The following is a 13,284-nucleotide window of genomic DNA, read 5'->3' as shown; positions in this document are numbered from 1 at the left end:
CGAGATGGGATCTTGGCAGTGTTTTAATTTGCATTTCTCAAATGATCAGTGATGCAGAACACCTTGTAATATATTTATAATTTGTTTGCACTTACTCATCTTAGAAGGTTCTGTTCACTTCAGATATCCATTTTTGGAGTGAGTCTTTACATTTGGGGTTTCTGAATTTTAGGGTTCTTTTTATATTCTAGATACTTATCCTTTGAGGAGCAGCTGGAAATTTTTTTCCACTTTGTGGTTGTCTTTTCACCTGTTGGTGGCTTCTTTTGCTGTGCAAGGTCTCTTTAATAAAATGAGATCCCACTTGTTGATTCTTTGTACTATTTTCTGTGGGATGGAAAATTTTTCATAGTCTCAGTCTACACTGATGTCATCAGGAGTTCTACCTCTTCTGTCTTTCAGCAGATTTAGTATTTCTATTTTAATATTTAGATCTTTGATCTATTTTGATTTTGGTTTAGTGCAAAGTGAAATATGTAGTTCTAGATTTAATCCTCAGCATGTGGAAAGCCAATTTCCCAGCACTATTTATTAAAGAGGTTATTTTATTTCCAGTGAAAATCTTTGGTCTCTATGTCAAAGATTAAATGACTGAGTGTGATTGATATTGTTTCTGCATCCTCACTAACCCTGGGTCTGCTTTTTTTCTGTTACCATGCTGTTTTTACCATGATGGCTTTGTATTATAATTTCAAGTCAGATATTATGAAACATCCTTCCTCACCTCTGTTACACAGAATTGCTTTTGCTACTATAGAAAACCAACAAACAAAGAAAAGCACAGGTCCATGTCATTTACAGATGACATGATACTCTATACTCACTGCTGGATTCTACAATAAATTTAAAGATCCAGTATCATTACTTTTCAAACATTTAATAAAATTGAAAGGGAAGCAATACTCTCAAGCTCATTCCTTGAAGCCATTGATACTTTGTTGCAAACATGAGAAAAGGAGCCAGTGAAAAAAAAGAACTACAAGCCAATCTTGGTGATGAACATAGACACAAAAATCCTCAATAAGATACTGGCACACAAAATGCAGCAAATCATTTAGAAGATTATACAACATGATCAAGTAGGATTCATCCCAAGGAGGCAGGGATGGTTCAACATAAAAATTAATAAGTATAATACACCATATTAACAGAAGCAAGGTCAAAAGTCACATGATCAACTTTTTAGATGGAAAAAAAAAGCTTTTGACGAAGTCCAACACCTATTCATGAAAAAAAAACCTACAGAAAATTGGAATAGATGATCTTTATATCAGTCTATAAAAGCCATCTATGACACAGCAACAGCCAGTATCATACTAAATGGACAAAAATTGAGAACTTTCACTCTAAAATTAGGAGCAAGACAAGGCTGTCCACTATCACCATTCTTATTCAATATAGTTCTGGAAACAGCCAGAGAAATTAGTAAGAGAAGAAATAAAAGGAATTAAGATAGAAAATGAAGTTAAAATATCAATATTTACAGATAACATGATACTCTATATACAAGGTCCCCAAAACTCCACCAAAAAAATTCTAGGTTTAATAACTAAATTCAGTAACATACCTGAATACAAAAATCAGTACTCAAAAATCTGAACACAAATAAGACACTCACTGGGAGGAAAATTATGTAAAAAGCACCTTTCATAATAACATCCCAAAACACTGAGAAACTTAGGAATCAATCTAACAGAAGAAGTAAAAGAACTTTACATTGAAAACTACAATAGTCTGAAAAAGAAGACTGAAGAGGATACTAGAAAGTGGAAAGATGTCTCTTGTTCTTGAGTAGAAGAGCCAACATAATGAAAATGGCCATACTTCAAAAAAAGTCATAGATTTAATGTAATATCAATCAAAATATTAACAGCGTAACTCACAGAATTAGAGAAAACAATCCTATGGGATCATTTGGAATGATTTTAATTTTTTTTTTTTTGTCTTTTTCGTTTTTATCGGTACCAGGGATCGAACTCATGACTGCCTGCTTGCAAGGCAGGTGCTTATGCCGCTGAGCTAAATCCTCAGCCCCTGATTTTTAATTTTTGATCCATACTGGTTTCCTTAATGGCTGTACTAATTTAAATTCCCTCAATAGTGTGCAAATGTTCATTTTTCTCCACATTCGTTTCTCAACTTGCTATCTTTTGTGCGTGTGTGCGTGTGTGTGTGTGTGTGTGTGTGTGTGTGTGTGTGTAGTCAAATTTGAGTATAGGGCCTCACATATGCTAAGCAAGTGACCTACCTCTACCCAACCATTCTCATTGCAGGAGGTGATATCTGATTGTAGTTTTCTTTTTATTTTTTTAAATTTTCCTCATGATAAGTGATTTTGAACATCTCTTTATATACCTGCCAGCCATTATATGTCTTCTTTTCAAAAATTTTTATTTAGGTCTATTCCTTTAATAAGATTATTTGTCTTATTGCTATGAGCTTGTGTTTCTTATTTATATTTATACTAATCCTTTGTCAGTTGTATAGTGTGTAAATGTCTCCTCTTTGTAGGTTTATTTTTTACTTTGTTGATTTTTTTGGCTGTACTTTTTAATTTGATGTGATTTTCATTTGTCTTTTGTCTGCTTCTGAAAAAGAAATTAAGATAATGATCTCATTTCCAAAAATTGCCTGTTGTAATATTTTGAAGTGTTTTTCCTATAAAAAATCTAGTTTCATGCCTTTCTTATATTTAGGTCTTTGTCTCTAGGTAATATTTGTAACTACTGTGAGACAGAAATAGAAATTCATCCCTCTACATGAGTATATCAAATTTTCCCAGTACCATTTATTGAATAACTTTCTTTTATCCAATACAGATCCTTAGTAACATTCCTGAAGGTCAAATGGTTATAGATACATAAATCTACTTGGAGGCTTCTTTTCTATCCTTTGGTCTATGTGTCTCCCTTCCCTAATATTATGCTGTTTTGATTACTATAACTTTAAAGTACTGTATATTTTTAATTAATGTAATGCCTTCTGCTTTGCTATTTTTGTTCATTGCTTTGGCCATTTGGGGTGTGTGTTTGTGCATGTGGTTTTATATAACTTTTACAAGTACAGTATCGCTGCTATTTTGTAGGGATTGCATTAAATCCATAAATTTCTTTGGGTGGTATGAAATAGTGATTTTTCTAATCCATGAATAACTTGGATTATTTTTCCCTGTGTGTCTGCATGTACTTCAATTTTGTTCTTCAGTATTTTCCAGTTTTCACTAAGGAGATCTGTTATGGCACAGATGTAAACACTCCTTTAAATTGTCAGACCATCATAGTTAGGACTTTTGGATGCTGATTGCATTACGAGGACTAGCAGATGACTTTCTGTTAGGAGGTGAGGCCTGGTCTGCACAGTTAAGTCACTACTGGTGTGACCCAGGTGATATTTCTGTTCCTGGCTCTTCCCTTAACCTAATCTCTTCTAGTGCTCCATGCCATGAGCAACTCTCTCCATCATGCCCCTTTGCCATGCTGTCCTTCCTTGCACTGAGGCCTGAAACATGAGCCAAAACAAACTTCCCCTCCTTTACCCGGCAGGTGTCAGGTATTGTGTCTCAGTTATGACAGTGATGAAGTGATGAAGACAAAATCGTTCACTCTTTGGATAAATTCATTCCAAAATATTTTTTGTAGCTACTGAAAATGGGATTAGCTTCTTTTTTTCAAACAATTTGCTTTTGATGTATATCAACACTATTAGATCTCTATATTGATTTTTCTATCTCACAACTTTATTGACTTGTGTTATTAATTCTACTTTTGAAGGGTGCAATTGTAAAGGTTTTCTTTCTGTAATACACTTTAATGTAAAAAAGTGACAAGTTGACTTCCTCTTTTCCAATTTGTATGCTCTGTATTTCATTCTCCTACTGATGGTGTTAACACTTCTGCTATTCTTGGCCCTGGACTTGCATTCTCATTTATTTATAGATACTAAAGATAAGTTATGCCATCTAAGTCATAAATCTAGTTACAACTTTGCCCTGGCTAACAGCTCTCAGTTGCTATACACTTCTTAAGGTCCTCTATCATCCAGTTTTTTCTTTAACATTTTTCAAAACCTCCTTAATTTCATTGTATAACTTCTTGGGGTTTCTTGAACTCGTGATTCTCTCATTCTCCTAACGCTTTATCATTCCTGCTCCTTCACGTCTTCCAGAAATTAATATTCATATGTATTTCCATCTCATCATGTTAGCACACTATCATATTTTTGGCCTCGCTTTATGTATGCTCTTATCATGGAAACTTGTCTTTTGGCCCAACTCAGGCTTTAGGAGGTTTCCAGTGTACTGTCACAAAAAGCTGCACATCATCACTAACGTTACTCCGTTTGCCTGCATTCCCTGCTGCTAAGCATGCTAGAGGTTCAATCCGTGAATGAATAAATGGCATTTTCTCTGTCTGAAAATGCATCATCTTTCATTCCTGTTCTCACCTGTATCTAGCTAAGCTTCCTCATCCCTGACCATTCAGCTCAGAGAGCATTCTTCTCGAACTTTTCCCTGACTTCCAGGCTACCAGATGACTCCCCTCTATCCTCTCATTGGAATGAATGAGCTTATACAGTGAAAGTCGGAGCAAAACATTCCTCTGCTCACGTTTCTCTAAAAGCCTCACATTTTACTAGAAAAAGCCTACCATGCTCTACAGGAACTACCCTGTTTTCCGGTTATCTCTCTGACATCATCTCTGACTACTCTTCTGTTCCTTTCTCCAAGCTTAGACATGCTACCCTTTTAGAGCTGGGACAGTAGCTGGGATACTTTTCTTAGATACCCATGTGACTGACTTGCTTTTTCTTTTTTCTAATTTTTCCACAAATATTCCCTTACCAATGAGCTCTACTAAATCACTCTAATTTTTATTAATATATATTAGTTATGCAGAATTGGTGGGATTCATTTTGGCATATTCATACCTGCAAATAACATACCTTCATCATTTTTCCACAATTTTCCATTTTCCTCTTTTCTCTCCTTCCCTAGTCTCCTCCTCCACTTTTCTTAGTCTCTAATAATTTCCTTTCTAGTTTCATATAATCTTTATTTTTAAAAATTTAAAACAGTTTTCAAGATTTTTTCCTTTGAGAGAAAATGTATGAGAGTTATTTTGAGTCTGAGTTAATATTTCACTTAGCATAATGATTTCCAGTCTCATGCATTCTCCTGACAAGATATCATTCTTCTTGTATAGGATATGCATATATATTTATATACATGTAGATATGTGTCACATTTTCCTTATCCATTCATCTTTTATGTACACCTAGGCTGTTTTTATAGCTTAGCTATTATGAATTATGCTATGGGAAATATAATAAACCATGTTCATTTAAGGTGCAATTTGCATTGCTCCTCTCCAGTTGCACATTTCTTATCCTTCTTTCTTTGCTCCATTTTGTGTAGTTTTTATTTTTTCTGGTCCTGCTTTATAATTTATTTATGATTATCACTTATTTTCTGGTGCTCTTTATGAGAGCGTAAGTTCATAAGAGCAGATATTTTTCTGTTTTGTTCTCTTAAATGTTCTGAGTGGCTAAATCAGGACTGGAACGTAGTAAGTACACTTGGATATGGACGTGAAAGGAGGAGCACTAATTGCACTATATTATTATTTTCGTCCTTGTCTATCTGCTTGCCACCAAATTTTGAGCTTTTTGAAACTGAGGATGTTTGCTGTTTTGGCTGTGCATAACATCCTAACACATTTCACGAAAGTAATGGGTTTATAGTAAATGTTTGCTTAAATTGTATGTATTCACTTCCAAGCTTATCACCCTGTAAATTTGCAGAGCCAAAGTACAATGCAAAGACAAAAATGCTGTTTTCTTGGTGAAAAGCTTCATATAAACTGTTACAGTGTCAGAAATCTCCAGAGTTGGACATTGTTCTGGCTAAGTGGCCTCAAAGGCTAAAAATTCACCATTGTACATTTAATATTTTCCCTTCATCTGTACTTATATTTGGGCCATGTATTTTAGTAAATTAGAAATTTTTTAAAAACCTAAAAATTATAGAGCTTGAAAGTTAATACTTTGCCATCTGTGACTTCTCTTTTCGTTTTGTTTTGCAGAGCTCTTCCTGCCATGATGCAGTGGGTCCGCACACAGAAGCCAGGAGAAAGTGGCATCAATATTGTTACTGCTGATTTTGTAGAACTTGGCGATTTTATCAGCACAGTCATAAAGCTCAACTATGTCTTTGATGAAGGAGAAGCCAACACTTGATAATGCTGTTTGGAGTGCCTAAGAATAAGATAGAGAAGACACATTGTATTAGACATATTATCTATAAACACTCTGATCTTCCTATTCCACTGAATCTCTGATGGGATTAGGACTGGTAGTGGGTGGGAAAATGGGAAAATCATTTCTTCAGTGATTATAATCATACTCGGCATTGCTATAAATACTTCATTTTCCATTTGATGAGCAAATTCTACTAGTGTTAGGGATAAAATTAGTAGTGATTTTGTTTTTCAAAATTAGTCTTTGTAATGTGTAACTCCTGAGTGTTTACTTGATTGCATTTTTTAATTTCAACCTAGGGCTCCCATTCTGTGACTTTTCCACTCCCTCTCTTGCTCATTCTTTCTAATCAGATGATGAATGGGACTCAGAATAATTGAATGCCCAGCATAATGCGTGTTACATTATCGTACTGAAAAACTATTTGTTTTGTGGGACTTGAAATAATATTCTGTAGTCATCTGCATTTGGCCAATCATAGATATTAGTCATAGAAAATATACATCAAATCAATTTCCCTACGTCAGTAATATTGGATTCCATAGTCAGTGATTTTTGTGTTATATGAAAATAATAGCGTTTCATAGTATTTCTATTTAAGGCAGCTATAATTGTAGTGTAAAAATCTTTGGAAGGACTCTGTGTCAACTTCACAATAAAAATGAACAGTAGAGTGAGGGAGATGGATGCTGTTTTAATCCAGCAAGCTCTTAAATACCAGTGCCCTGAGAGTACTCAGTCAGTGATATAAGAACTGTGTTAAAATCAGAACCTCAAAAAGAACTTAAGTCCTCTTTAACAATTTTTTTTTTTCAAGAAAAGGAAAGAAATGAAAGACCTTGCCATCTAGTTCTATATATAGTTCTAAACCTTGGATTCTGAAGACTATTTTTCTAGAAGCTTCAAATTTTTAACTTGAAGAAAGAGGAAAAGTGGCAGAAGGAATTAGAACAATGTTTCTGAAATTATGTCCACACAATCACAAGGATCTAAAATATTTCTAGGAAATGCCTGAAATATCTGTGATCTGTGCAGACTTGTTTAAAACTTGCATTGACTTATCCCTTCTGGGTCCCAACTTATGCCAGAGACAAGATTAAGCAGAAAGTGATAGTTTCATGCGAAGTTTGTGTGACCTAACTTTGATAATCCAGGTCCATAGGAAAGAACAATGATAACACAGGCTTAAGGGTTTCACTTTCATTGGTGTCTTCGTATTTGACCATTCTGATACAGTCTTGGAAAGGGTATAATTTTTACCTCTCAAGCATATTGTGGGGCATTTAAAAATTCTAAAATTTGCTGAAATTCTTACAATTATGAATTATTTTATCTCCATAGTTAAAAATAATCACATCTCAATAGTCTACTAGAAAATACAGTTTTGTGCAAATTCAGGCCTGAGAAAAATAAAAGCATGCCCATATCTTCAATAACATACATAGTCATTATCTATCTGAAAATAGTACTCACTAGCAATTGCAAAGAAGGAATACAAATTATTTATAATGAAGACAAGTTTCATGTGAAATGTAATATCTTGTATAGACCAGGTACCACGAGTATACACACAACCAGGTATGTTTATACATTGCAGTTCTGATATATATATATCCTACACACTATAAACATATAGTCACTTCTATGTAGTCCTACATCAATATACACAAACACAAACACATATAGACAGATACAGTAGAGTTCTTCTCAAATAAAATAATATAATACATTTCATTGTCAGATTGAGCCCCCAAATATACAAAGGGGTGATAAAAGTTTTTGAAAATGGGAGTTGTTGATCTCACTAAAGTATTTTTGTGGAAGTATCCTGGCTATTGTTTTAAATATTTACAAAATATAATTAATTTTTTATTTCCACTTTCTCTGACCTTGTATTTATATTGTGTATCCCTTTTACTTTCTCTTTATATGCAATTGAAAGTGGATCATTTTTAAAGGGTTATGTTTTTATTGAAATTAATATACTATAAATTTACGGTTTTGTGCAGATTTTCTCTTTATTCTTAACCCCACACAAGAATGTTTAGGCAAGCACAGTGTAATGACACGAGAAATTAAACTTACAAGTATGACAAAAGCAGATATTTCAACCTATTCCTAAAAATGAATACAATATTGAGGTAACTATTTGGTATGACCTTGAAGTTAATGTTTGTTTAGAATAAACTGTGTTATAATTGTCATTTGGGTACTGTAAAGAACAAACATGATGAAGCATTAGGCGGTGCAGTTTCTTAACTTGGGAAAGTTTTGTTGCCAGTAATGATATGCACAGAGAAACTCTGTTAGACAAAAGCTATTGTATGGCTTTAATGTGGACATACAGTACCCACAGCAGGCACTGAGAGTAAATGGGCTCACCTTAATCTGCAAAGGGGGTCAGAGATAGATACAAACTATGAGAATATTCATTAAAATAAATTGCTTGGAAAAAAGAATGGTAACAGATTCCCTTTGGCTGTCTGGTGTTTATCGGCTCTGCCCTGGAGCACACTTAGGGAGCAGACCGTGGGCCTTACGTTAAGAAATGGGGAGCCAGGGATTTAGCTCAGCAGCATAAGCATCTGCCTGGCAAGTGTGAGGTCCTGAGTTTGATCCCCAGTTAAAAAAAAAAAAAAAAAAAAAGAAAAAGAAATGGGGTTGAGAAATAGTGATATGCAATCAAAACTCATCCTTAGCTATGATCCTTGGTCTTGACTGGGCATTGTTTTTCCGGATTTAGGAGCACAAGGGCTACAAATAGGTCCCAAGATGATAGCAGATACATCTTGGTGCACTTTTTATTTTGCTTGTTTCTTAAGGTGTTATGTCATAAGTCCTCCAAAGGCAAGTCCTTTATCCAACCTGCAGCAGGAAATCAAAGTAGTAGATGGAATGAGAGAAAATAAGTAAAAGATATCTTGTATTCAAGTTCATTTTCCTGCCAGTAATTTCAAAGTCCCTACATAGTAAAATCTTTTCCTGCCATTATCTTTTATGTCTCTCTTATTGCTACATAATCACATGAATGTAGAGAATGAGGAGGCATCCTTTAAAAGCCTTAGGACATTCTATATGATGACCTCAATATTCACTTTCAGCCATACTGGGAAAACTCACTTTTCATGGAGCGCCACCTAACAGTGAATGTATTAGAGCATGAAGTGTTTGGCATGATGCACCACACACACACACACACACACACACACACACACACACACACACACACACAGAGGCATACACATATAAACACACACACATTATTTAAGTTCAAACTGCATCTGATCATCTAAGGTGACTCTGATTTTATGTGGTTTTTATGGTAATTTTAAAATCAGTATGTCTTATTTCGGTAGACATAAACATAATGCAAGTATTCAAATATTTGAGGGAAGAAAAATCATGAGAAAACCTGTGAAAAGTGAGACCATCAGAAATAGGAAATGCTTGACAGTAATATGTACTCTAATTACATTGTCAATTACACCTCCTCTAGGGAATCTAAAGTAGTCTTATATGTAAGTTACTTAAAAGTTTTTAATTCCTTTGAGGCTTTGCCATGTTTCTAGGAAGGATTATTTGTTTAGGATCTCCTCTGTTAAGATTCTAGACTGGAAAGTTGGAAGTCTCAGGAAATGAGTGTTTTCATGAGTTTTCAGTTCTCCAGCTTTACAAATAATTTTCTAACCTTTGGTTGCTCAGCCAACCAGGATCTCCCTAGGCAGAGTGTTCACATTTTAATTGAAGTGAAAATGATGCAAAGTGTCCCTCAGGATATGCTAAATAAGATTTTTAAAGTATTTTATTTTATAGCACTTTAGTCCTTCAACTAGATTTCAATGGCACCATGGTGTAAATGCTGTATTTGCCATAATTTACTGGTGGCTCCTGTGTTACATACCGTTTTGAATAACGCTCCAATTTGTTTTCCCAATGACAATGATACAACGTTGTGTAGAATTTGTGAAAGATGTTGAATCTGTTGAAAATTGTGTAATTTTAGTTTATTCGTGATAATAGTTTGTAGTTATTAGTTCTTAACATGTATTTGTATGAGTCAAAACTAAGTACTTGTCAGTGGTATGTGTAAGTATATTGTATCTTATAAAACTTATCAAACTTATCTTAAAGCAAAAGGGCACATCATGACCAGCCTTAATTCACTGACATTTTTAGTTATTGTTGCTACACCTTGGATTTAATATACATATAAAAATTAAGTTTTTTAAAGATAGTTTTTAAAAATCATATGACATATGTTTTAGAGCTTTGCCCACAAGCAAATTACATAGCTTGTAGAGCACCCCTGGTTTTCAAAATTATCAAAGATCAGTTGTAATTAACTTCACCATGCTAATAGACTAAATTTACATGCTAATAGACTAAATTTGCTTCCATTAGCTACAGAAAAACAGCACTGGTAAGGTTATTCTTCCCAAGATAGAGCTCTGTAATGGTAAATGTGTGGTTTTTTGATTTAATAATACATTTTCCATGAAAAATAGTTCCACCATAGGCTCACTCTGGAGACATGAATCTTCCAAAGATGAACAACCTTTGCTTTGTGAGTCAGTGAAGCTCCATCAGCATGAGGTGGTTCCAACATGGCTCCCTTTGCAAAAAAACTCATACTTTTTTTGTCTGCCCACTTTGTACTCTAACAGTAGAAAATTCACGATTAGGTCCAGAATTTACATAAGTATCTGTGCTTGAAGTAAGAACTCTAATCTTTGGGCTTCTTACTTTTGACATTTTCAAACACTTTTTCCAAATGTAGGATTGCCAAATAAATACAAAACATTAGACAAATTCAAACTTCAGATAAATTATACTTTTAGGGTATTTACTTTATATTTCATCAGACACACACTAAAAATGCTGCTGTTTATATGGAACTCAAATGTAAATCAATATGACCTGTATGTTTTCCTAAATCTGGCAACCATATTCCTGTTTCTTCTATATCTTTTTGCAGCTGAGCTACCTACGAGATAGAGAGTAAGCTCTGTCTCATCCTTTATATTGCTATGTTATTATTCTTCCTTTTTTGAAAGAAAATATTGGTCCATGCCAGGTCCCACAAATTCTTTATGAAGAATCAAATGAAAAACAGATGAATAATAGTCAATTATCTTCATTAGATTAATTCTATAAAATTAAAAATTCCCCTCAGTGGCCTATTTTGAGGCCCACAGTCTCTCCACTAATTCCTTGAATAATATTCCCTAGAAATTGGAACAACCAAAAACATACCCATGTATTCAAAATATTTTTGGAATGTGATAGCATCATTCTAAACTAATATCAGGATCTCTTTTTAAAATTCAGTTTTGTTTTCTTTCAGAGAAATAATAAATGAATCTATTGTTCTGTTCCCACCATTAACATTTTGTCAAAAACATATTTTTATTATGTTGGAACTATCTATATAATGGTAGAAAGTTGGACATGGAAAGCACATGCACTGTGGGAAGAGAGGAGTCTGGTGTAGATGCTGTCCTGTAAATTCCATCTTGGAACAGCAAGAGGAGGTGGTGGGGACTGAATGTGGTCCCTGACATGAAAATGATAATGGATTTGATAAAGCAAATGATAATTAGTAATATTGATCGATTGATTGGAATTGGAAGCCCCAGCTAAAAAGCAATGAGTTCTAATGCTGCCTTTTGGAACTATTTTCGGGGAATAAAACCACGTTGGAACTCCTAAAATAACATTTATGTGCTGCTGTTGCCAACACTGAATACTTGACACAGTCTGAATGATGAATGAAGTTTTAGAATATTTGTGGCAGCTACCTCTTCTCTTGAAATTCTTGTGAGTGGTATGGGAAAACCAAAATCCCTTGATAAAACATTTCTGTCTCATGATTCCTGCACACATTAGAGTTGATTTGCTTCATTTCTAGAGGATGGGAATTTACAAATCTGGTGACTTTTCCTTCCTTAGATATCAGAAATTCTCCAAAAGGAGACAGATTTGTGCTTTTTTTTTTAGGTCTGGTCATTAAAACTTTAATAAATGTAGTGTAAAGAAAATCCATACCTACAGTCTGTATAACAAATGTGAATTTTTTGATAAGATTGTGTTCTTAATGTAAAAACAGTTTGTATCCAGTGAAATGCCTAATAAAGTCCTGGTAGCAACTATCTTTATGGTGTTTTTCCAATTCCTATTCTCCTACGCTTCATTATAAGCCTTCAAATGGATCTTTTAAGTAGGACTTCTGAAAATAAAATTCTTTTTAGAAAACTTCTATATGACATTTGAGGATTTATATTATAAAGCCATAATGATTTCTATATTATACTTATATCTGGAAATAATATTGACATGATTATATCTGTGTATCCTAACGTATGACTTCTACAGTTTCATTCAGCAAACATTTGTCATTACTATGTGGCAAATTCCCTGGTAAACATAAAATTTTTACAAAGAATTATTTAGAAAAATGAATGAATCACATATTTTTTGGTTTTCTTTTTTAGTTTCTTGGTGGATTTAATAGTTAGTACTACATTTCTCCTGAAATAAGCAGTTAAGCATTTATTCTAGGAGCCCTTTACAAAGTCCAGATATTAAAATTGTTCAAATAGAGGCATTCCTCAGACCCTAAGAAGAAAGGTAGAATTTCTAACATTATGTAATTGGAAATAATTTATGGCAACAGGTAAGAATGGAATCCTACTCACTCCTTGACTCAAACTCTGCCTTCATATACAGGGTTCACCGTAAAAATGTGGCTACCATTCCCTAACTGTAACTCTAAACAGCAAAATCAGAGGTTCCATCCCTTCCTCCTCATTTTTCCTCCAGATTTTAGGTGGAACTGCTGTCACTCCAAAGGAGCAGCAGCCCATGCTGCAGAGATGATAGCAAGTAGACATCTACATTTCAGGTAAGCAGATCCCATGAGTTAAATAATCTCTATAGAGGATGCTGCATGGGTCAACAGAGTAACATTATACAGGATTGAAAGCTCTCTTTCTTTGCGTGGAAGGAAATTCTTTGTCATGGTAGATTTCA

At 34.2% G+C, this 13,284-nt stretch overlaps 1 protein-coding gene across 1 annotated transcript in view; it reads left to right on the top strand.

The window, feature by feature from the left end:
- Window positions 1-12,404, top strand: part of Plcxd3 (phosphatidylinositol specific phospholipase C X domain containing 3) — a 169,698-nt gene extending 157,294 nt beyond the window's left edge. Inside the window, exon 3 of the mRNA XM_013152835.3 lies at window positions 6,081-12,404. Within this exon, the coding sequence (XP_013008289.2) occupies window positions 6,081-6,234 (154 nt within the window). The 3' untranslated portion in view covers window positions 6,235-12,404. The remainder of the gene's footprint in view (window positions 1-6,080) is intronic.
- Window positions 12,405-13,284: the final 880 nt, after the last annotated feature.

Source organism: Cavia porcellus, unplaced genomic scaffold (genome assembly GCF_034190915.1).
Source record: "Cavia porcellus strain 051 isolate PalLab524CR breed Dunkin Hartley unplaced genomic scaffold, mCavPor4.1 scaffold_11, whole genome shotgun sequence".
NCBI lineage: Eukaryota > Metazoa > Chordata > Mammalia > Rodentia > Caviidae > Cavia > Cavia porcellus.
The sequence above is the reverse complement of the archived record's forward strand: the minus strand, read 5'-3'. Positions and strand labels throughout refer to the sequence as shown.